The 25,072-nt window shown below is 54.3% G+C and overlaps 1 protein-coding gene across 1 annotated transcript in view; it reads left to right on the top strand.

The window, feature by feature from the left end:
* Positions 1-25,000, top strand: part of HDGFL3 (HDGF like 3) — a 27,980-nt gene extending 2,980 nt beyond the window's left edge. Inside the window, exons 2-6 of the mRNA XM_028502233.2 lie at positions 14,888-14,964; positions 16,668-16,806; positions 17,142-17,300; positions 20,921-21,067; positions 23,782-25,000. Coding sequence (XP_028358034.1) covers positions 14,888-14,964; positions 16,668-16,806; positions 17,142-17,300; positions 20,921-21,067; positions 23,782-23,787 — 528 coding nt within the window. The 3' untranslated portion in view covers positions 23,788-25,000. The remainder of the gene's footprint in view (positions 1-14,887; positions 14,965-16,667; positions 16,807-17,141; positions 17,301-20,920; positions 21,068-23,781) is intronic.
* The last annotated feature ends 72 nt before the right edge of the window (positions 25,001-25,072 follow it).

Below are 25,072 nucleotides of genomic sequence, written 5' to 3'. Positions count from 1 at the left end.
AGCCAGGGCCAGACACTGCAGCTTCGTAACCGAGCTGGAATGGGGAGGTGACTTTCCTGCTGTCAGAAAAACGTTGGGTCCTGGACAGCCCCTGGAGAGCTGTGTGTCTCCTGGACTTTGGTCACATTCAGCTCTTAGCTGGGCTTCCGGCTCCAGGACCCCAGCACAGTCTGTAATCCAGTCGAGTTTCGGTTCACTCCCCAGTGGGGTCATCCCCACCTTGCAGACTCACTAGTGCCTGTAAACGCAGCGAGCAGTGGTCCTGAAGTGTTCTTCCCTTCTTTCCTTGTGCGTTCCTAACTTTTCTCCGGTGTCGCTATACTTTTTTAAATCGTCAGCTCCTTTTTTTTAATAGCTTATTTTTTTTCTCATTACCATCTATCCCTCGTATACCCCGTACCACCTCCACTCATACAGTTTTCAGCTCTTGAGTGGGTTTATTGTTTCCTAACATTTTATCACGAAAAATCTCCACCACGTAGAAAAGCTAAGTGTGCAGTGAACGCTCATGTATCTACCACCTGGGCTCGGTCACCAACGTTGTGTGACACGTGCTCCGTCGCGTTTGTTCCTCTGTCCGCGTGGTGGTTCATCTTATTTTAATGCGTCTCAGAGTACGTTGCAGGCATCACTGTAATTTACTCCAGGACACTTCGGAACGCATATCATTAGCGAGCGGTCAATATCTTTTATAGATCCTTTTTTTTTTTTCCTTGTGAGGTAAGATTTACCTAGACTGAAACACACCTGAAATGTGCCACTCACTGAGCTTGACAAGTGTGTAAGTGGGTGTAACAAACCCCTGCCTGGGCACGGGGCAGCACCGGTGCCCCGCGGAGACCCCCCCACCCCCACGCCTCTCCCCGGGGTGGTGGGGGGGCTTCCTGGGCTCCTCTCTGCTCGAGAGTTCTTACTTTCACACGAAGTAGCCGCTAGCTGTTTTGAATACAGCGTACTTGACGGTATACGACTTCAAAAAGTAGTTCACTTACCCATAAGGGTTGCCTGGCGAAACACTTACGCTAAAATGAGAGCGTGAACCCTCCTGATTGTAGGTCCTGTTGGTAAAAAAAAAAAAAAAACTTTGAGCGGGCATTCCAATAGGTGTGAATTTCCTTTAAAACTACATGTAGCTAGCTGCATCCAGTGTTGTTATATGCGTTATAAATCACTAAGAGGGACGACATGATACAAATAGTATTTTATGTTTTAAAATGCTCATTGGCAGAACGGCATTAATACCGTCGATGAAGTCCATGTTTCTTGAAGTGTTGGTTTTTGGAATGTTTTTCGCCCGCTTCTTGTGAGATCTGGCCACACGGTCCCGGTTTTTCTCTTCCAAAGGGATTTCCTGCCGGAGGACGGTGCGCCGGCCAGTGTCTGCTTGTGCGTGCCTTGCTAGAGTCGTGTCTGTAGGACTCCTTTCGGCCACTGGTTCATCTGGCGAGAGTTCCGCAGAAGAAAAATTCCCTAATTCTGCTCAGCAGCCCCACACAGGGTGGCAGTGGATCACAAGGCCCAAAGCGAATAAATCTAACCATCTCAGTAAGGACGCGAGTGTCACTTTATGTAGTAAATATTAGTAAATTTTACTTTCTAGGTAAAAGAGTAAGAAACTAAAGTAGAAGCTGTACTATGTTCCTCTCACAACCCCCACACGGGCTTGCGTGTCCCTGAGGTGGGAGCACTCGGCTTGCATGACCCCTGCTTTTTTTGAAAGGTGGAAGAACCGAAAGTCCCAGAACTCTTGGGTTTCTACTGAAGAGCTTTTTTAAATTTAAAACTGTGCATGAGAACCCTCGGGCGATACAGTCCCTTTAGAAGACTGGCCTGACCCACTGTAGCTAAACCCACAGCTACCTGGTGGCTTAGCAGGCTGCTGGAGGCCGGCGCCCACGGGAAGGCGGTCGCTCGGCCCCGAAGGCGTGTGCGAGACGCGTCTACAGGGCAGCGTCCCCGTTGCAGGCGGCCGGGGGCTGCCCCGAGGTCTGTCCTGTCCGCAGGAGAGCGGATGCTCACATTGGAAGTCTGTTCGTGCAGCGGCCTGTGACTCAGTGCTGACAAGGATCAACAATACAGGGTTGGGAGAAAAAAGCCAGACACGAAACAGGACGTTCTGTACAATTCTGTGACGTTCAGAAACGGGCGAGACGGGTCAGCGGAGGGCAGGGCAGGGCGGGCTGCGGAAGGGTGGGGGACCGCCGGGAGGGGGCGCTCGCTGGAGGCGTTCTGTGTCTTGGAGCTGGGTGGTGATCGCGTGGGTGTGTGGAGGCGTGAACGCTCATCGGGCTGCACAGTTAATAAGACTCTTAGTGCCGCCGTTTACAAAACACACACTCTGCGAGAGGCGGGGAAAGGAGAATCTAAAACTCCAAGCGTCTCCATGTACCGGCTGGCCTTCACCATCCTTAGCTTTCAATGAGAAATTTTTCTTAAGGCCTCAGTCCTGCCAGGCTGCTGCTCATCGTATATTTTTTTATATGTTTATTTATTTTATAGAGGGGGTGAGGGTGGGGGCTGAGGGAGAAATGTCCGTTGGTGGCCTCCCACAGGCACTGCAGCTGGGGGGGTCGAACCTGCAACCCAGGTTACGTGTCCTGATCGGAATCGAACCTCCAGCCTTTGGTGTGGGGGATGATGCTGGAACCAGCTGAGCCACCCAGCCGGGGCTCGTCGTGTGTTTGATCCGGCTGCAGCCCCTCGCTGGGCACAACAAGAAGAAAGCAGTTGACCTACCACTCGTGACAGCTTGAAGGGCTGAGCTTTTACTGAGCACCTACTGTGTGTTAGGCACTGTGCTGGGTACAGTTTTTTTCATTTTCTACCAGCAATTTTAAATAGCATGATTTAAATTAAAGTGTTTTCATATCCTTTATTGACATAAATGCTAGTTGGGAATCTTCAATTTATGATCCGTAGCACCGTGATTTTATTTTTTATTTTTTGGCCTTTGACGATGAACTACTAGACCGTGAGGCTGTACTCCTGGGGGTCAGGCTCCATATTCTCGGGAAATCGCTTGGGGCTTAGGTTCTTCGTAATCTTCACGTACAGTGAGACGTTGGTCATCTTCCCCGCTGTGGCCTGAGTCCAGGGAAGCCCATCAGCGGCTCGTCCCTCCGGTTCGTCCCTCCGGTTGAGTGACAGGGGCTCGCTCGGCCTTTGCCCCAGCGACCTCCCGTTTACTTACGTTGCCAAGGAGCTGGGGACGCGTCTCGTCTTCTGCTGCTTCATCCTGGGAGCACACAGGCAGCCTGAACTCTGTGTGCCCACACGAGCTTCCCGCACCGCCCCCACGTCAGAGGGCGGGTCTGTGTCCCCGGCACTTCCCTGCTGGACGGCCCTGAGGGCTGCTGCTGCCCTGCGCTCGGGGACACGCTCGTTCTCTGAGTCAGGTTTCCGCCGTCGGAGATTGCGTGTGATTCCTTTGGAAAAAAATAATAATAATGACTGATGGTTTAAAATGATACATGACTTGATTGAAAATGCCCTAACAAGCATTAGAAAACCGCTATAAACTAGTAAGTCTAGTAAGTTTAGTAAGGAAGACCCCAAGTATGACTCGATGTTGGAGAACGTTGTCTTCTGTTGGGGGCGAGTCCCCGGGTGTCAGGTCACGACCTCGCCCACTCGATGCAGTAGCTCGTTCGCCGCGCAAAGGCCCTGGAACACCCAGGTGCAGCAGCACCCCTGACAGCCAGGTCTGGGGCCAGCTGTCACCTGCCGGCGACAGGGGAGGTGCAGAAGTGGAGAAGAAGAGGCAAGGCTTTTTTTTTTTTTTTTTTTTTTTTTAGCGATTTGGTAGAGTAGCTTTGTGAGTCTAGTAATTTAAAACACAAGGCCTGAATTTTGTATGTCTTCTAATTTTAGTTTTCCAGTAATTCATCTTTAATATATTCTATAAGAATGGCAGTCCAGGACAAGTTAGAAATGTACAGATAAAAGCCGGCCCTGTGCCGCGGAGCAGTGCCCACTGGGAAGGACCCTCGGGGGTCAGCAGCGGTCCTCGCCCCTAGAGTAATGGGCGTGTGCTGTGCAGCGCTCACACCGTCCTCATTCGGGGAGAACGGAGCGACCTTCCCGTCGTAAACGCTAAGTTTCGCCCGTGTTAAAACGTCTGTTACACACATAATGATGTTCTCTGTTGAGAGATTAACATCCCTAACCCTTGTTCTGAGCCTCGTGAATATGGGCCTGTAGGTGCGTAGTTTTTGTAGTAGGTTCAGTTTTGCATCACTTTCCCCCAATTAAACGCTATCTTAGAAGTCTTTCACTGTAATGAGTCTCTTTCTATAACATTATTTGTAATAGTCTTCTGGTAATTTACGATATGGACCTATTATACATAGTAACCACTTCCTGTTATAGGACATTTAGGTTATTTCCTTTTTTTTTTTTTACTGTAAAGTAGTATTCTGAAAATTTCTTTCTTTCAGTGACTTCCAACCGATGAGCCACAGGAACGTTTAAAACGTGCAGTGTGCGGCTGTGTGGCCGGGGGTGCTGACCCCTCTTCCCACAGAGTGTGAGAGAGAAAAATGGCAACGGCCAACACAGCAACAGCCGTCCGGTGTGAATGAAGCAAAACTGTACTTTTTTTTTTGTCAAGTCAGGAAAAATACGTACTTTTCGGTGTGCTGCAGGATTGCGGTGATTATGTGCCGTGGGACGGGCAAGGGTGAGGATCGCCGGGCTAAGTCCGTCATTAATTGTCTCCTTCACACAGGTGTCTGGAAATCCTATTTTTGAGTCAGGAGGCAGGCGTGTGTGTTGAAGCTTTGGGTTTGTGTTGTTACCAGAGTCCTCCAGAAAAGTTTTTTGACTTTTTAAAAAAAATTTATTGATTGATTTTTTTTTTTAGAGAAAGAAACATCGAGTTTGTTGTTCCACTTGTGCATTCAGTGGTTGCTTCTTGTACGTGCCCCGACCGGGGATCGAACCCGCGGCCTTGGCACATCGGGACGACGCTCCAATCGACTCAGCTACCCGGCCAGGGAAAATTTTGACTATCTTTACCCTCTAGAAGAATAAGAAAATGTCTGTTTTCTTCCATATTTATTAAAAGTAGATGATTCGGATTTTTAAAAAATCTTTGTCATTTTAATAAACCAATACTTACCTGGCTGGCGTAGCTCAGTGGATTGAGCGCGGGCTGGGAACCAAAGTGTCCCAGGTTCGATTCCCAGCCAGGGTACATTCCTGGGTTGCAGGCCATAACCCCCAGCAACCGCACATTGATGTCTCTCTCTCTCTCTCTGTCTCTCTCTCTCTCCCCCCGTTCCTTCCCTCCCTAAAAATAAATAAATAAATAAAATCTTTTAAAAAAAAACAATACTTAATTAAATGTTTTATTTGCAAGTTAGGCTGAATATATCATGTAGGATATATATTGAATCACATCGCTATGTGTCTTGATCACAGGCTTGGATGTAGGTAGCAGTGTGGGGAGGGGTAGGTGTCCCCATAAGAGAACTATGATGTAGCTTAAGAAATTCCAACTAAGGTCACGCTTAATCCGTGTCTTAATCCCCGACTGTTGAGGATGCTGCAGGAACCTAAGGAATGTGTTACTGGATTGAGGGAAAGGCCTGGAGAAGCGTTCGGCAGTGGTGTGCAAATAGTATCTTCTACCTACACGTACACACGTTTCACGAGTTGCCGTGAATCCAGCCATCTTAGCTGTGACATCAATGTTATTTCTCTCGTCTCTGTCTGTTTGGAAGCTCTCTGACAGCAGGCGGTTCAACAACACGTACGTGGTGCACGCAGAGAAAGCAGAGGTCGGTCTGAGCGAGGGGCACACGCACTGGCTGTGGGCTGGGTGCTGGTCCCACCGCCGTCCTGGTGGGGGAGCACACGCCCGAGCGGCAGGCAGGCAGGGCTGAGATCTGCTGGCTCAGCAGAGCCGGGACGTCTGTGGCTTCTCTCAGTGCACTGCATCCTCAGCTCCTGTGAGGGCCTTTTCCTGTGTGTCATCTCACTGCCATTCATATGCATCATCTCCTGTCCCAGTCAAATAGATAGAAGTGGTGACTGGATCCTTGTTCTGCCTAATTCTCACCTAGATAAGGATTTGCTGCTGTCAGTCGGGTGGGTAACCGTTCAGGTGATCCCAGAGAGCCACAGAGAGGTGGGGAGAATGAAGTGACCTGGTGACCGGGAGCCCTTGCCTTCAGGGGGACACTGTCCAGGCTTCCCCCGAGGTGTCCTGCGCCGCAGGGAAAGGCCGCCGGCTGGACCAGGAGCTGGAGACCAGGGTCTCGTTCCGCCGCCGCTGTGGCTCATTAGAGCTGGGCTTCTGTCTCGGCTACAGCCTCCCCAAGACAGGGAGGATGATCGTTCTTGTTTTTCTCTTTTTTCCGAAGAGGTGCATGAAAAGCAGTGTTTGCTCATTGAGTGCCAATAATTACCTCCCAGGAACACCGAACTCCTGATTATAAAATGCTGAGAAGCATGTAAAGTCTCGGTAAACGCATCTGTGGTCTGGCTGGTGTGCCCTCCCGCTGCTTCCTTGTGGCTTTGCAGCCGTGCGCTGGCCCCGGACTCCGGGCGCTGGGGGGCTTCCCGGCGCTGGGGGCTTCCCGCTGTCACCCCCCGGAAATGGGTCAGCGTTGCTGGGGGATTCCAATACGGTCTGGGTTAGTGGCTTTTAGGCTGCTGCTGCTTCTTCTTCTTCTTCTTCTTCTTCTTTTAACTTAAACTCGCAGTAGGAAATAAATACTAATGTCACACACACACACACACACCAGCAAAGTCTTTTCACCAAATCATACGTGATTCCTTCTTACATGTTTATGTTGCATTTTGTGTAACATCAGGTTGCAACCTGTTGCAACAGTCTGCCCACCTGAGGCCGAAAAGCATTGGCCGGTCTGCCGGTTGAGCCAAGGGGGGGTCGTGCATGAACGAGTTCTGTCCGTCGATACAGAACAGGGGTTGGGTTTGGGGAAGGAACCAACAGTCCTGAGCTTGACCCGCTGCCGTCACAGCCGCGCCTGAGACACTGTGAACTTGAACAGGCGAACATTGTACTACGTTAGGTCATGGAACCACTCAGGCCGGTGTTTCTCTCGTGACCTCAGAGGGCTCAGTGCACAGGGCAAGTCCGCGCACTCCCGTCCTCCTCGTCGTCTTTGAACTGCTGGTGTGCCTCCCGCTTGGTTGAGTCTGCAGGGGTGTGCGTGTGCGTGTGCGTGTGTGTGTGTGTGTCTTTAGAGGGGTGGTGAGCTCCACACATTCGATAATGAAGGCAACTGTCTGCCGGCCCGGCGCTCCCCGGCTGGTGCGGCCGAGGCTCTGGCTGGGGTGTGTGGGCCCAGGCGGTGGGAGTGCCGGGCTCTGTGACTGAGGACAAGGGGCTTTTAAACCAGAGGACTTCCCAGTGGGACACGTTCGTGGTGCCCTGGGAGGGGGGTGTCAGGTCATGGGCCGAACACATTTCTAGCGGTCATGCATTTCCTTTTAAATCACTTTTTCTCCAAGCAAAAAGAAATTTCCAGGAAAAAAAATACACTAAAGATTAAATCCAAAGGAAAAGGGAAAAAAATTTTTAAGAGATTTCCTTGCCATCATTCGATGCAGCGATGCCAGGAGAGAGAACCCAACACTGATGACAGTAAGGGACTCTCCGGTTTCCGAAGAGTCAGAGCACACGCGTTTCGTGTCTCCCGTCTGGCTGGCTGGCTCACGCGACGTGGGTGCACTCCTCCTAGAAAACAGCCGCGTTGTACCGACCCGCTCTACCTGGGAACCAGGGGGCCACGTCAGACCGATGGACCGCGGTGCAGGGCAGGTGTTCAGGCCCTCTGGCTGGTGTGCGGCCGGGTTCTGGCTCGCCGGCCCCGGCCTGTGTGTGTGTGCAGGGGGTGCAGGGGCAGGGCAGGGCGTTTGGGAGAGTGATGAGACGTAATGGTCTCCGGTGCTCATTTTTAATGAGCGCCTTGTTTGGGGCAAAGCGAGAACGAACGTGCCCCTCGTTGACGTGTTGCTGTGAAAGCAGGTTACAGGAATGGAGCGGTTCGGCCGGAGTGGACAGTCGGCGAAGTCTGTTGAGGCGACGTGCAGTCGGGGCGGTTGAAGACCACCCCCTCTGCCCCACTGAAACCGCTGCTCCTTCGAGGCCGGGGCAGACCCTGGGCCAGCCGGTGGGCTGTGCATTCCTCTTGGTGCAGCTCTCCCCTGGTCTCCTTTTCATGTTGATGCACCCACCCCGCTAACCCCCTCCTGGGTCACCCTTGGAATCTGTCTTCCTGCCCAAGCAGCCCGTCTACCGAGACCCGCCTGACGGAATCACAGGGCTGGCCGCACGCGGCTCACCGGCCCCTTCTCCTGCCCTGGGTCCTGTTGTTGATTCTCCTGAACGGGGGCCCTTAGAAGGAAGGGGTCAGGGCAGTCAGTGTTTTGTTCTGTGTACTTGAGCTCCAGTGAAAAAGGACAAAAATTACAACGAGCACATGAATTGCCGCCCACACAAGAGTGGTTTATTCCTCTTCTTACCTGAGCTCTACAGGTGATGTCGAGATGCCTGTCTGGCTGTCAGACTGGCTGGTGGGGGTTCTGTGTCCCCCAGCCCCTTTCCCTCTGGTCCCGTGGGTGGTGGAGGGGCCTTCAGTGCCACCGTTTCTGACATGCTCTTCAACTCGGGCCGGTCCCTTAGTCAAAACATCAGTGCATTTTAGTTTCCTCGCCCGTACACCCAAAACAGTCTTGACGCCGGACCTTGTCTTAAATCTCAAGTCTCAGGAGGTGCTGGTGTTTAACTTCCCCCCAAAGACGTCAGAGCCGTCTGCAGGGAGGGGAGAAACGGGCGCGCTGCTCAGAACAGCCCACAGTGGGAGACTGGGGAGCCGACCGCCCTGGAGTCTCACCCTGGCCGTGTCAGGGCCACGGGGCCGTGCGGGTGGTGGAAGGGTGGTAGGCGGGGAGGGGCGGCAGCGTGTGCCCAGAAATGGAGCCGCTGGGCCACACGGTTCTGCCCCCGATCTTCGGAGGAAAAGCCATGCTGTTCTTCATGGGGATGCGGCGTCTCGCGTCCCCACCAGCTGCGCGCAGGAGTTCCGGTTTCTCTGTGTCGCCGTCGGTGGTCACCACTTTCTGGGAGAGATGTATTTATATATATTTATATATCTGCCGCCCTGGTGGGTGTGGGGCGACGCCTAGTGCCCTTGGTCTGCGTTTCCCGGCTGGTGAGTGACGCTGAGCACCTTCTCTGTGCCTGTCGGCCATCTGTGTATCTTCTTCGGAGAAACAGCCGTTCAAGCCCTTTGTCCGCTCTTAAACTGGATTGTTGGTTTTTCGCTGCCGAGTTGTAGGACTTGCTGACATATCCTGGATATTGACGCAGCACCGGATACGCGATGTGCGTATGTTTTCTCCTGCTGTCCGGCTGCCTTTTCCCTCTGCTCATGTGCAGCACATGTGAGGGAGGCAAGAGCAATGAGACGGGGCCCCGGGGTCTCGGCAGCGCTATCAAACCCCTGGAATCGCCCCAGAGAGGAAGCTGCCCAACGAGGAGACGGAGGCTGGGCCTTCCCTGGGTGGGCGGGGCCGAGAGCCCGGAACGCGAGGCGGCGCCCAGCACGGCGGCCCCGCCGACCCCTCCGGGCACTGCCGAGTGGGGGCGCAGCCCGGGCAGCAGCCAGTGCGCTTCGGCTAAGCTGCCGGCTCTACTTGTCAAAAACAGCCCCAGTTGGAGGCTATAAATATGGTTTAATTTTGCTTTATGCCCGGAGTTCTTCGAATGTTCATGTGATGTGTTTCATCCCCGAGACGTGAGCGGAATAAAGCGATCTCTGAGAAAATTGCCCAGAAAGGGCCGCGTTTTCTGGCCGCCGGGCGTTAGGCCAGAACCCAGGTCTTGTGCTCTGCCTGCGGGACCTTTGCGCGGCCGGCTCGCCGTGGTTCGTCCCTTTCTTGCTCCGCTGACAACGACATTGAAACAGGGAGCGTCAGCGCCGGCTCCCCGATCAGAACCCTCGCCACTGTCTGCTCCCCGAACCCGGGCGCACGCCCGTGTTGTCTTCCTCTGTCTGCGCGCTATTTATAAACGTTTGTTTAGCCATCCCGTCGGGAACACGAGTTTTGTGGTTTTGTTCTTTGCTTTTTTTTATTATTATTATTTTCAAATTGTCGCTTTTGGCAGAAAGACAAAGCGATCATCGCATCTTTATCTTTAAAAAGAGACGAGTACAATGGGAAGCGCCAGCAGCTGGTGGTCGGTGCTGCTGCTGCTGCGAGTTAAGCGTTGGCCGTGCGCCTGATGCGTTGTCGCGCTTGCCCCTGGGTCCCGGGATTTTCGCCCGCGCCGGTGGGTTCGCAGCGGTCTGGGTCCGGGTCCCCACCCCCACCCCTGTCGGAGGCCGTGCGGGGCAGCTGCGGTCCTCCGCGTGAGCAAGCGCGGAGCGTTTCCTCCGCCCCCGCGGGCCAATCCCTAAGGAGCCAGGGCTGCGGGGAGGGGCAGGCGCCGAGTGCGGGGAGGGAGACGGAGTTCGTGCCTCTCGGGGTCTTACGTTAACACGAGTTCGAGACTTTCAAAATTACTGAAACCGAGGGAGAGTTTCGCCTGGGCTGGTGTGGTCTGACTGTGTGCAGGGCCTGAGGCATTGATCAGTGGGGGGGGCGGGGGCGGTAGGAGGCTTCTGTAGGAGCTGAGGCGTGAGGCGATGCTCGGTGTGGACCGGAGGGCGGGGGGCAGCGGGTGTACAAAGAACTGGTCAGTTGGTGTCTGGGGGCACCGTTGAAAAGGCTCAGTGACGGAGATGTCTCTATGGAGAGAAACCCACGTGAACGTCCAGATTTCTCGCAGGAGTGTCCGCTCGGACCGCCTGCCATCTCCTCCCCTCCCCCCAATATAAAGTAACAGACCGGCGGAGCCACGAGGCGGAGGGCTCCTGTGTAAGCCTCTTAAGTGTGGAACGTCTGTGGGCACCCACGGACGCCAGGCCGAGGCTCAGAAGGAGGGTCTGGGGTCGGGGGTAGAAGTGTGGGACACACGGGTGGCATCCGAGGCCTTGGAGCCGGGTGAGATCTCCGAGGGTGGCGTGGAGGCCGCGGGGGGGGGGGGGAGCAGCGGGAAGGCGCCGTGTGCTGGACTCGAGATGACAGTGTTTCGGTGCACGTGCCGTGTGACGGAGACACGGGTGTGCAAGGGGATCCCAGGCACGGGGTTAGCGTACTACAGGGTGAGCAGTGAGGAGAGGGAGAGCCCTGCAGAGACACGCAGACATGGCACGAACAGGCAGTGCCCTGAAGGGCAGGTCCTAGCGGCCGGTAAACCTGTGAAAAGGTGTTTCATCTCGGCGTTAATCAGGGAAACGCGAACCTGAAAGGGGGATGTTACTGGGTGGTGTCAAACCCGGGCCGGAGGCCGCTCGCTGCCCACTGCCGCGGCAATGCCGGTGACGCGGCCTTTTCCGGAGCAGCCTGGCGGTGTCTGTTACAGTGAAACACGGCTCTAATCTGTAGTCCACCCGTCTCCCTCCTGACAATCTGTCCTGTGGAAAGAGAAGCTCCAATATATAAAAATCTAAGTAACTTTACTACAGCCTTTTTAAAGGGCAAAAACACTGCCAGTAAGGCAAATACCCATCCCCAGGGAAACAAACTACAGGTTATCCAATCACTGGATTATCTGCCTCCGTTAAAAATAAATGGGTTAGGTCTATGCCGGTGGACTTTCAGGACTCCTCACAGTGCAGAGAATTTGACAAGATACGATTTATTTTGTGTGTGTGTGTGTGTGTGTGTGTGTATAAAACATTGTAGCCTCCCCTCCCCCAAAGCACTTCTGCCTGCGTATAAAAAACACTTGCATCTGGTGATCTTGTACATGGACCTGGAGAAACGCATCCTAGTTATTGACAGTGATGGCCTGGGGGTAAGAAAGTCTGAGGGAGGGTGTGGGGGTGTCTCCACTCACCCACCCCTCAATAAACACCCCCCAAAAGAAAAATGGTCTCTGTGATAAAGCAGTGTCTGTGACTTAGCCCATGTATGCAAACTGTGTGTGTGTGTGTGTGTGTGTGTGTAAGTTGTTTCTAAAAATAAAATGCTAATCTGGGGTGTGCGCGTCACACATTTGTTATCTCGAGGTTTCTGGGGGCGAGGAGCCCAGGTACAGCTTACCTGGGCCTGCTGCCTCTACGTCTCTCCCAGGATCATCTCAGGGGGCGGATGGGCTTCCAGGCCCGCCCCAGCTGCAGTTGGCAGGCCGCCGGCGTGGAGGCCTCACGTGGTCACAAGCTGCTGTGGGTCGCAGCCCTCCTGGGCTCCTGGCCACCGGTGGTCTCCGTGCAGCCATCCACGCCGGCAGTGGGCGCCCCCAGGGCGGCAGGCGGCAAGTGCAAGCTAGCATGGTGGGTGTGGCACCCCCTCCCGTGCACCCCCAGTCAGGGAGAGGGGTACTACTGGGCGGTGGGGGCCATCATGCTCTACCCCAGTGCTCCTAGGTCGATCTCTTCTTTGTCTTGATGAAGGCCAGTGAACCTCTCTCAAATAGTCGCGTAAAACACCACCCTTCCCGAGCATCTCGGGGTGTATCTCCGTCCACCACCACTGCTGTGGTCCCCCCTCCTCCAGGTGGCCTTCTGACGGGTTGTAAGACAGCCCCCTACCATCTGTCTCCACCTGTGGCCCATGGAAGGCTTGCACCTCCACCACGGAGGCTCTGGGGGTGCGAGCCAGCAGCCCCCGCCCTCAGTGCCGTCAGAGCCTCAGAGCAGGGTGTCCCTCCCAGGCGGGAGTCGGACTCGTCATCTGTGACGCCCACGTGCTAGAAGACGCCTTAAGCTCTCCGAGTGGTCCTGGGAGGAGGGGGGCTCTCTCCACACCATAAGCCCCCTCCTCATCTCCAGCTCCTCTCTGGTCGCGGTTGTCGCTATGGGGGAGCTAAGGTTTCCGGGGGGTTTCGACCGCATTCCGGACGAGCATGGCATGGCGGCCACTCGCCTCCTCTTGGGGTGTCACGTCTTCTCCTGCCGCCGACGCTGGAGAAGCCCCACGGTGACACCCCAGTGCATCTGCCCCCCCCCCCCCCATCTTCCCACCCCTCTGCAGGCAGCTGCCCCGGGCATGTCAGCCCCAACAGCGAGCATCGGGGAGGGAGGATGGGGAAGAGCGATGAGGACGAGGAGAGGGGAGCCTCGGGCACCCTTTGTTTCAGACTGGAACAGACAGACGCGGTCTCAGCCTTATCACGCAAATTCTGTTTGAGGGGTGTTCTCGAAATATTTGGAGTGCTTGTGGAATTAAAAATGAGGTATTTGAGTTACAATTCATAGAGTAAAGGTAAGCCTGAAGAGAAAAAAAAAAAGCAGGCGTAAAAAGCCAGATTGCAGGCAGACGTGATCTCCATGGGGATCAACACCGTTCCACTGTGTGATGTCCATAACAGACCAGCGATCAGAACGCGGAGGCGGAAACTACCCCGAGTTGGAGATGCCAGTGTGTCCCGCTCGAGTAAAACAAACACAGAGAGACGGCGGTGCCGTGCCTCAGACAAAACAGCACTGAGGGCAAAGCAGCACTGCGTATCATCTTGTGTTGACAACATAAAACCCAACGAAATTGGCATTAAAAATTAAGAGGGATGCCTGCATTGGCACACGCCTTGGGAAACGGCTTCACAAATGTCTGAATTTAGTTTTACGTGATTATCTTTCTTTAAATCTTTTTGGTGTGGGAGGCAGAGTTTGAAAGATCTGAGTAAAGCAGTGAAATCCTCCCCGTAATTACATGGAAACGAAAGAGTCGAGGGAGTCGGCTCAGCGTGAGCCACGCCGGGGCACTCGGGGGCGGGAGGGAAGCCCAGAGGCTGCCTTGTGCAGCCGGCTCGCTTTACCTGACGGCCGTCAAAGTCAAGGCCCCCAGACATTAAGTGATTAAATGTTACCTTCGAGATCACAGTGCAGATCAGAAGCGGGACGCAACTGCGGGTTTCTGGACTCGGGGTCCAGGTGCGCTCCATGCGCCTGGGCACCTGCCCTGTGACCGTGGCCCCTGCAGTTCGCAGTCGCCCTGGGGACCCTGCACCCGCCTCAGGCGGAGCCGCGTGTGAGTGGGCGTGGCCTGCAGGGGTCTTTGGGGCCCGACCTGCACTCCAGCATCCACGTGGCACGGGCGGGCCTCTCTCTCTCCTCCAGGGCCGGCTGCCGGCACGACCTGCAGGTGGGCGTGGTTTGTAGACGCTTGTGATTCTGTGCCTGGAACCCAGAGGAAAGGTGGGAGCCACAGGTGGGGATTTGGGAGTCGAAAACCATTTCTTGAGACACTCTCAGGAACCCGGACTTAATCTGATCGCGGTTCCCCGCCTCCGCTATGCGTAGGAGTCGGTAGGTCTCTGGGGAAGGGCTCAGGTACTGCCAGTCTTCCGGGGGCACCCCCCCCCCCAAAGGCTGAGTGCCCAGCCGGCAGTGCTGTCCCCAGTGGGAGGTTGCAGACCACGTGAAGCGAGGGGGTGGCCCAGAATCCAATGTGCGTTTCCACAGGTAGTTCCAGGTGAGATTCCAGGCCGGCGGGGGAGGAGGCTTGCAGAGGCGAGAGGTGGCATCTTTCCGTGACTGCATGGTGTCTCATCAAGTCAATTTTCCATAACGCTTCTGTCTTGCGACGTGCACATTTCTGGGGAGGGGGGGTTTGACCGCGCGGTTGTGGCTGCGGCCGTGCATTGTTGCCGTGGCGACTGAGCGGCGTACAGCGTCACTGTCCGTGCGGGGGGCCCCACGGGCGTTCCGCGTCATTCCGTGGGGTTCAAGAAGAGAAAGACTATGGGGATTTTGATGAACTGTGTTTCGAGACTAGCACTCTGCCCTCAAAGCGGTGCGGGAGCCGTGCGGCCGGGGTTTCCCGCGATGCCGCTGCACGCCTGGTGACTGGGCTCTGTCTCCCGCAGATCGACGAGCTCCCGGAGGGAGCCGTGAAGCCTCCGGCGAACAAGTACCCGATCTTCTTCTTCGGCACCCACGAGACGTAAGTCGGCAGGGCCGCCCCGGCCCGCCCGAGCTCTGGCGGGCCTCCGCGGGACTGCAGCGTTGCGGACCGTCCGAGACGCTCGCCGCGTTGTGAAAACCGCTGCAGTCGGTTACGTGAAACTCCCGACCCGGACCGCGGGTCTTTTCCCATCGCGTTGCTCCCGCAGGTCACCGTGGTCTCTGCTGTCACGCTGGGCGTGGCCCAGAGTCCCCGTGGGGCGCTGACGTCCCGGGAGACCCCTCCCCCCACTCCCGGGATCTCCTCTGTACCGCTCCCACGCTTCCCTTGGGGGAGGGGCGGGGGTCTCCTTCCGTTCACACGCCCCCCCCCCCCCCAGGCTTCCCCAGTCGGTTGGATCCGGGAGCAAACGCACCACGAATTTTTTAAGGGTTTCCCGTTGTGTTGGTTCAGTGCAGGCTAAGCCGCTGAGTAAAGGAACCTGAAAAGACAGGTGCTTCTACCGGCACGGACGTTCGTTTCTGTCTGCTGAGACAACCCACAACCCAGAGAGAGGCGGGTGGCACCGGGCGGGTGGAATGCGCGCTCCAGGGGTCCGGGCTCCTCTGTTGTTCGCCCCGCCCCTCTCCGGGCTCTTGTCCTTGTCCACTTACTTCTTTTTTTTTTTTTTTTTTTTTTTTTTTTTTTGGAACCTTCCTTTTATTTTTTTTTAACAGAACAGTTTTTTGTGTTTTTTTTTTTAAGATGTTGTTTATTTTTAGAAAGGGAAGGGAGGAAGAGAGAGAGAGAAACATCAATGTGCGGCTGCTGGTGGACATGGCCTGCAACCCAGGCATGTGCCCTGACCGGGAATCGAACCTGCGACACTTTGGTTCGCAGCCCGCTCTCAATCCACTCAGCAACGCCAGCCAGGGCTCGCTTATTTCTTTAAAAAAATTTTCATTGAAGAACGAAACGAAACAAAACAACTTGGCTATGCAGCACCTCTGCACTCTGCAGGTAGAGGGAAGGGGGAGAGGAGAAGAGGAGAAGAACGGATTACTTCTTGCAAGCAAGTGTCGGGCAGGGCCGTGGGCGTGGGGGCTCGCCCGGCTGTGAGGGCACCCGGGAAACGCAGGCCCTGCGGGTGGGCGGGGCAATCTGCGCGCGGAGGGAAGGCAGGGTGGGGCGGAGCCCCAGGACACCCTGGGAATGCCTGGGTGAGTACAAGCACACGGATGGAAAACGGGAGTTGCAGATGTCGGGGAAAACCAGGCTGCCACGAGCCCTGACGCGTCTCCACATGCAGGGTCACCCCGTGTGCCCCGGAGTCTCGGCGGAGGCCGGGGCGCGCTGCCGGGTCTTCCTCGCTCTCGCCCGGGAGGGGAGGGGAGGGGAGCTCACAGGAAAAGGGTCCCGAGGACGTCTTTCTGGCCTTCACAGCAGAGAGTTGTTTCTTTCTGGAAGTTAGTTTTATTTTATTCCATTTTATTTTCTTCTGCTTCTCCCAGTGGACACTGGGGACTATGCTACTTAAATTTTCTTTCCGAGAGAGATGGCTGGGAAGCAGCTCCGGGCCGCTGGCCTGCGTTCCCAGCTCTCTGTGTGTCCTGCCTGGAACCCTGCGTGAGGGACCCCGGGTTTCCGTATATTGTTGGTTCCCGTGCGGAAACCGGCTCTGGCACCTGAGGAGGCACTGATACTGAAAGCGCCTTAGGTGTGGAGGTCAGAGCGCCCGGCCTGTCTCTGCCGTGTCTCCGCAGCGCCTTTCTCGGCCCCAAGGACCTCTTCCCGTACAAGGAGTACAAGGACAAGTTCGGGAAGTCCAACAAGCGGAAAGGGTTCAATGAAGGCTTGTGGGAGATAGAAAACAACCCAGGAGTCAAGTTCACTGGATACCAGGTAATGGTCCGCTTCATCGCTGCGTGCCAAAGCTCGTTTCTTTGCCCTTAGCTCCTTTCTGGACCTTTCTGACGGGTCCTTTGGGCCAGTAGTTGCCCCCCCCCCCCCATCTGAAGCCAGGATTCTCTTGGGCTCCGGTGGCGTTTTGGGTTAAATGTAATTCCGTCGTCACCCAGGAGGGTCCAGGTGCAGTAGTCGTGGGAAAAGGTGGAGGTCGGCGGCCCTTTCAGTGAGCCGAACCCTTTCCAACTAAAACAGAAAGCTGCTCTTCACAGTCTGTGTTCTGTGCGATTTTTCCAGAAATGCATGTAATCCGCCGATGTGTTACTCCGCAGGCCATCCAGCAGCAGAGCTCCTCGGAGACGGAGGGGGAGGGCGGCAACACGGCGGACGCGAGCAGCGAGGAGGAGGGCGACCGGGTGGAGGAGGACGGCAAGGGCAAGAGGAAGAACGAGAAGGCCGGCTCCAAGCGGAAAAAGGCCTACGCCTCGAAGGTCACTGCGCCCTGCGCCGGTTCTCCTTGCATGAGACGCGTGTTCGTGGGAGGGTCTAGGTTGCTTCTGACTCATCCGCGGGGGCACAGGAGGGCACTGGCTGGGGGGGGGGGGCTCTGCCGTGGAGATGGGGCAGCTGGGGTCGGGGGGAGGGGGCACTCGGACAGGCAACTTCAGGTGAGGGCCGCTGGCCCCTGACTCCAGGGCTGATTCGGGCCCCCAAACGCTGCCTTGTCAGCTAGAGGAGGGCGGCCCTTCGGCCGAGGGTGGGAGGCAGGTGTGCGTCTTGGGGCGACCTCCAGAGGAGCGTGCTGGAGAGTCAGGGGCGCGGGAGACTCGGCGCGACGCGGGACCGTCTCGGTGTGCTGGCGATGCAGACGCACAGCCGTGCTCTTGCCTGTCTCCTGGCCTTAAAGCCCAGGCTATGGCCCTTCTGGGCTCACTTGTCCTGTCTCCCGGTCACAGAGCCTGTGTCCCACACCTGCACTCGGCGTGCAGCGGTGAGCAAATCCAGTTCGCCCTGCCTTCGTGTGTTGGAGTTCCCTGGATTGGGGGCGGGGGGTAAACCAGCACAAGCAATAAATACAAACCGAGAAGGGAAGACATGGGAGAGGAAGTGACAGAGAACCTACTTCAGGTGAAGTAGCCAGGCCTTTGTGAAAAGGTGAGAATGGGGGGCGGGGTATGAGAGGAGAGCCCCTGCCCAGAGCAGTGGAGTGATGGGGGAGCAGGGAAGGGGGGCGCGAGGGCTGAATTGAAAGGAGGCAGCCTCTGCTGGCTGGGAGTTCTGAGGGAAAGGGAAAAGCAGGCAGAGGCTAAGTCACAGGGACAGCTGTGTGTCCCACTGACAACTTCGGATTTTATTCCAGATGTAACGGTAGTTTGTTGAAGGTTTTAAACAGAGGGGTGACGTGGTCCTACATTTACAAATTGACAGTGCAGGTTTTTCAGACAGCAGTTCAGAAATGCAGTGGAAAAACCGTGAGGCTGTGAACACGGCTCACCTTTTGGAGACTGGGAGCAAGACCATTGGGCCTCTGAGACCCGAGATGGCCCGGGTCCTACCCCAGTCGGGGCGAGTCGGTCTCTCGCCCGACTGGGTGCTTGGATAGATCACTTCCGTTTAGGTCCCAGTGTTTAGTGGCTCAATATACTTAAGGGAATGCCTTAAAATCAAGTGCCAAGGGTTTATCAGACTATAAACACTTTATTTTATGGTCGGTAAACTCTGCCAAGCTTGCACACAGGTAAAACTGTATAAATACATACCACTTCCTGCACACCTAATGAAAACCACGGTGTTTGCTTTGGATGGGGATAAAGTTTGCAACTAACAAAATAATTAGAATTTTCCCCATCAGGCCGTATTTTCCATTGCAGTGGGTTTTTTTTTAAATTTTACTTATTTTTAGAGAGGGTAAGGAAGGAGAAAGAGAGCGAGAAACCTCAATGTGCAGTTGCTGGGGGTCGTGGCCTGCAACCCAGGCATGTGCCCTGACTGGGAATCGAACCTGTGACACTTTGGTTTGCAGCCCGAGCTCAATCCACTGAGCTATGCCAGCCAGGGCTTGCAGTGGTTTTTTAAAGCTGAATATCTTTTAGCTTTTTGGACTTCATTTAAATACCCAATTGAATTTATTTTATTTGACTTCTGACTACCCGTTGAGCTTCTGTGTCTCATGCTGTGCCTCCCTCAATTGTCCGAGGCAGCCTAAGCACTTAGTAGTGTGCCTGCCTGGCCTTTAAATGGCACCATGTCATCCCTCGTGAAGACCAGGAGTCATGGAACTCATATGTCTGTTTGCATCTTTTTCTTAAAGCTTAATGGTGTTCCTTGGCCACTAAAAATCGATGATTCACAGACTTTCTGGCTACATCCCAGTCAGAGGGGTAAAGGTCGTCCCACACGCCCTCTACCTCATTCCATTTTTTTTTTCCATGAAAAAGCAAAGCTCAGCTGGTAACCAGGATGAAAAGCTATAGCACAAACAGATTTCAGGAAGGTTATATATGTATCTTGTAGCAGTCAGGGTGTGGATGATTCATACTTGAGCCATCGGAGAGACTGGGAAGTTACAGGGCAAAAATGCTTTGCCTGCAAACCACCGGTCACTGAGTTACAGGAGAAAGATGGCGGCAGCTAGACACACAGCTGGCTCGAGACCACGCTGACGAAACGGACAGGGGGTCCTTCCCCAGAGGTCAGGGGTCGCGGAGAGCATGCCCAGGAAGAGCGTTGCAGGATCACCCAACACGGCTGGGCAGCCGGAGTGTGAGCACAGTTCTCAGCGTGACCCCAAGACGGGAGACTCGGGCAGCGCCCTGGTTCTGCTCCGTGCGCCGTCACCCCACGGTGGTACCCACAGATCACTCGGGGCTGCTCGCAGCCTCGGGGCGTTACAGACTTTGGGGAGTTGTGCACTGTCACCCGGAAGAATTGCAGGCCAAGGGCTGTTATTTGAAACTTGCTGCATACAGCAGTCCCTGCAGCTGAACAAGCAGTCATCCCGCACTCCCTCGGGGCACGAAGGTGTTCCACTCGGGCGTGGTCACGCTTGGTCCTGACCCTTACTCCGGACACTCCGCCTCTGGATTGTTCATCCCTGCTGCCCCTTCACGTGAGAAGTGAAAATGGCCTCCTTGTAAGCTGACGCGTGGGGCCCAGTTGGTAGTCCCGATAGAGTCAAGGGGAAGCAGGGTAACCGTGTACATTTTCTCTCTGCAAGTTGCATTTTAAAATACCGACTGTCCGAGGAAGCTCCCACCTGCTAATCCATTTGTGGGAGGCCAGAGGGAGCTGGCTGAGTCACTTCTGCCGTGGCCCTCGTTTTCCAGTGGTCAGAGCTTCCTAAAATTCGCCGACACAGAGGAAGTGCTGGCGGAACGCTGCGTGTCGCTCCCCTAAAGGTCATCTGAATGCTGCTCTGCAAAGGGGTTCTGGCTGTGAACTGGAACTGTGTTTTCTCCTTCCCCTAGAGCTCATCTTGATTTCAGAGGCTGGACGATGAGGGGGGACGAAAGGGCCGGGTCACCAGCATGGCCTTGGGTTCCTAGATAACTACCCGTAGTTTAAAAGACTAATCATTTCACATCGCCTGGTGACGCGAAGGGTTTGTCAACAGCATCCCGAGTACACCAGCCGCTGCCCAAACAGCTTCAGCAGGGTTCCCGACGCCGATGCCCGCTGGCGGTCCTGGAGGGCTCACCTCGCTTCTCTGGACCGCGGCGGCTGCTGGGGAGAGCTGGGGAAGGACGAGGCGACCTCTAGGGCGCCCGGAGCCTTCCCGAGGTGTCCGTCCAGCTCTGACTGTTCACTGGCTTTCTGGGTGCCTGAGCCTCTGTTTCCTGCTCTTTAACATCCCACTGCGGGGCGTAACGAAGAGGAAAGGTCATCTGGTCCACCTCTTCTTGCTTCCAGCCGGTTAAACTGAGGGAGGCCCAGAGGGGCGAAAGGGCCGGTCCGAGGTCAGCTGGCCCGGGCCCGGCACCCTGCAGCCGGTGGCCGCAGACCCTGTGTGAGGCCAGAGGGGCCAGGTGTAGTTGACCCCTGCTGCGTTTCTTAGCTCATGCACTTGGGTTTCTACCGTTGACTGTCATTTTTAACTTGTCTAAACATTTAGAAATCCTCTAAACAGTCGCGGAAATCTCCAGGAGATGAGGATGACAAGGACTGCAAAGAAGAGGAGAACAAAAGCGGCTCGGAGGGCGGGGACGCCGGCAATGACACGAGAAACACAAGTTCAGACTCGCAGAAGACCAGCGAAGGGGTAAGGGCGCCGAGCGGGCCGGGAGACGATGCTGGCAATGACTGCGGCCAGTCAGACTTGGGGGTGTGGCACCTTGTCAAAAGTGAGTGCAGTGAGCCCTGACTGGTGTGGCACAGTGGCTTGGGCGCTGTCCAGCAAAACGAAAGGTCACTGGTTCGATTCCCAGCCAGGGCACATTCCTGGGTCATGGGCCAGGTCCCCAGGTGAGAGTGTAGGACAGGCAACTGATGGGTGTTTCTCTCGAGTCAACGTTTCTCTCCCTGCCTCCCTCTTTCTTCACCCCTCCCTCTTTCCTCCTCCCTTCCCCTCTCTCTCTCTAAAAAAATAGAATTTTATAAAAAATAAAAAAATGTTTAAGTAATGAAATGAGCCTGTTACTTCAAGGAAAGCAAGTGGCAGTATTTGTTGCCAGTGATACAATTTTAGCTCTTACGTTAAAATTAGAATTCTGAAAAACTTAAAGCCTCCATGACTGATGGCTTTTCAAAAGATTTTTCTGAAAAGATTGGTAGTGATATTAAAAATGTTAAAATTATTTTATAATGAAATGTGTATATTGCCCTGGCTGACGTAGCTCAGTGGATTGAGCATGGGCTGCGAACCAGGCATTGCAGGTTTGATTCCCAGTCAGGGCACATGCCTGGGTTGCAGGCCACGGCCCCCAGCAACCGCACATTGATGTCTCTCTCTCTGTCTCTCTCTCTCTGTCTCTCTCTCTCTTTCCCTTTCCCTTCCCTCTCTAAAAATAAGTAAATCTTTTTTAAAATGTGTATATTTATAATGAAATATTTGGAAGATAAGTAACTTTTTTAAGATTTTATTTCTTTATTTCTAGAGAGTGGGGAAGTAAAGGAGAAAGAGAGGGAGAGAAATATCAATGTGTGGTTGCCTCTCGCACGCCCCCTACTGGGGACTAGGCCTGCAACCCAGGCATGTGCCCTGACTAGGAATCGAACCAGTAACCCTTTGATTCTCAAGGCTGTGTTCAATCCACTGAGCTATACCAGCCAGGACATGAAGACAAATAGTTTTTTTAAAAAACAACAAAACATGCCCTTGACGTTGTGGTCACATTCCAGGGCCACCTTCACGTTGTTTGGGGCGATGATAATTTTCTGAGGCATCTGTGGGACCACCTGTTTCGAAAATATTCTTCTTTCGGATCGAATTGTTCCTACGAATTTTCTACTAGTGTGGACACAGAATGTGTTGCCTGTCACATTAATTTTAATGAAAAGACATTGTTCAAGAAGTTTCTTTGGTTGACGAACAGTTTTTGTTCAAATGGGTACCTTCCTGCTTCACAAGGGAAGAAAATCCTTTAAAGTCTGCGAGTATCATCCTTGTTTCCTGTGAAGATTGTCTTCCTGAGTGTGGTAGGACCAGAGGCTGAGAAACGTATTTCTGCCCCTTGAGGGGATGGTGGGTGTAGCGGCTTTTCCTCTGTGGGGGCCCGGGCATTGTCAGCGCCCCGGGCCGTGCAGCACCGGCGCAGCTCTGGAGTGAGAGACACCCCCCAGGCGAGCATGCGTGCTCACAGGCTCCGCCCTCTGCACAGTGGAGGAGGGCGTGAGCAGGGCTGTTAGAGAAGAAATAGCTGGGGCCCGAGTCCCCTCTTGCGTTCGCCCCAGGGGAGCCTTGCTGGGTGCCGTCATGCATGCGGGTGAATGGTGAAGAAAACAGAAATAGGATCCCTGTGGGGGGTGTGGCCTGACACAGTTTAAAGTGGGGCCCACATGGAGACATCATATATTTTTTTAAAGATTGTGTGTCTTTCTTTTTAGACACAGGAGAAGGGAGAAAGAGCAGGAAAGAAACATCCATGTGTAGTTGTGCTCATGCGCCCCCTACTGGGGACCTGGCCTGCAACCCAGGCATGTGCCCTGACTGGGAAACGAACCGGGAAAGCTGTGGCTCTTAGGCCAGCACTCAGTCCACTGAGCCACACTAGCCAGGGCAAAACATCATTGTTTTAGCAAATGGAGACGGTTTATCTTTGTTTCACACAGATGCCATCTGCATTCTGGAAGGAAGGTAGCCTTCCTTTCAGTCCATCCTGATTTTGCCAACTCGGGTATTTCTGTAAGCCATCTGTCACGATAATTAAGTTGTAAACATTACACAGAATAATTTGCATACACTTCATATGCTTTTTTTGCGAAACCTTCACCCAAGGACATGCCTGTATTGCTTTGAGAGACACAGAAACAGACATCGATGTGAGAGAGACACACCCATCCGTTGCCTGGGGCCTTCGCCCCAACGGGGGGTCAGACCTGCGACCTCTTTGGGGTGTGGGGACAAATGCTGCAACCAACGGAGTTGCCCGACCAGGGCCATTCCAAATGCTTTTTATGTTTCAAGCATCTCACCTTTCTCCCTGGCACCGCGGTCCTCAAAACGACCGGCTGCCTCGGTGTCCCCAGTGAGACGCTGTGTCCCTGTGGCGCCCTGCCCCACGGCCCGCAGCCCGGACTGGTTTTGTTCTCCTTCCCCCTGTTTCTAGCGGAACACTGAAGACTCCCTAGTGGTCCCTCTGGCTTCTCGCACCGACAGGTACAAGGCGGAGCCTCAGGCCGTTCTCGCTGCGCGAGTTCCGTGCCGCCGTGCGGGCGACGGTCTCAGGACACCCAGCTGTGCCCCGTCGGTGCGGACAGCCTCCACTGCCCCCACGTCCCGGCACCTAAAGCCGCGTTCTCTCTCTTCTCTTGCAGACCTAACCACCGCCACGGCGCGGCGTTGAGAGAAGCCGCCGAAAGGGCGTGCGTTTGCTTGTCTACTACTCGATTCCGTGTGAGCCGACACGGCCCTCGTCGCCCCGACGCAGCCGCCGTGGGCGCCCACGTCACTCACAGTCCCCTCTGTCTGTGTTTAGGGAAAGGGAAGAAAAAGACGTTTTAGCCTTTTTTTAAGGTTGTTGATTTAATTTCATGTTATTTGGTTGCATGAGGTTGCCCTTAACCACTAAGGATTATCAAGATTTTTGCACAAACTTAAACTTGTGTCTAGGATCCTTTTATCAAGGCAGTTATGTTCTTAACTCTCCTGCCTCTACTCCGCCAGCACCAGACACTCAGACGAATACAAATTTGCATTTTAAAAAAGTGGCCATTCCACACGATGTGTGTCTCCTCTCTGCGGCAGAACCTGGGAGCCGGTCCCTAGACAGGCGATGTTGGCGTAATGGAAGATGGAATTGAAAACCGCTCTTCATTTCTGAGGCCATGTGTAAAGTTTAATCACACTGTAAAATATCTATTATTCCGTATTAGAAATAGCCAGTTGACAGCTTACCCTTCTCAGAGGTCCTGTCGTCATGTCCACAAACTCGGTTTCTCCATGTGAAGTCAGTGAGTCCTTCTGTGTTCCTCCCACCTAAAGGCCACACTCCCCTCGGCCCCACTGCCACCCCGGTGGGAGCGCGTCCCTCAGCCTCTAGCGCTGGGGTTCAGCGGCAGCCCCACGGGAAACCAGACAGAGCGTCGGCCTTTAGGCATGGGCTCTCCAGACGGCCTTGTTTTCTTTCGGAGTTAGAGTTAGAGTAGTTGCTCTCCACCCACGATCCATCATTCTGTGTACATTATTGTTGCTCTTGTGATAATAGAGAATTTTATTTATTTTTATGCCAGCTTCTATTGTGAGGACACATTTAGTCAGTTTGGGTTTTCTCCTCAATCCTGTTATGCTTGTCCTTGGAACATATTTCGCGTACTCGAGGTTTGTAGTTGAAAAGTTTACTGTAAAAAAAAAAAATCAAAAACAAAAAAAATGTATTGTTTTTACAGAATAAATTTATTGGAATGTGTACCTGGGAGTAAGATTTGAGGTTGTAAACAGCTAAGTTAGTGTAATTTGGCTTCATATATGTAATGTGAGGTATTAATGTAATTCATATATTAAAGCAAAATTTGTTAACAGCAAGTTAACGAGAGAGTCCAGTGCAGGCGGGGGTTTTCGTCTCCTTTGTGAACACTGCGGGCTTAGGGCTGCCGTGCGAACTCGCGG

The sequence above is a fragment of the Phyllostomus discolor genome, chromosome 12, assembly GCF_004126475.2.
Source record: "Phyllostomus discolor isolate MPI-MPIP mPhyDis1 chromosome 12, mPhyDis1.pri.v3, whole genome shotgun sequence".
In the NCBI taxonomy this organism is placed as follows: domain Eukaryota; kingdom Metazoa; phylum Chordata; class Mammalia; order Chiroptera; family Phyllostomidae; genus Phyllostomus; species Phyllostomus discolor.
The sequence above is the reverse complement of the archived record's forward strand: the minus strand, read 5'-3'. Positions and strand labels throughout refer to the sequence as shown.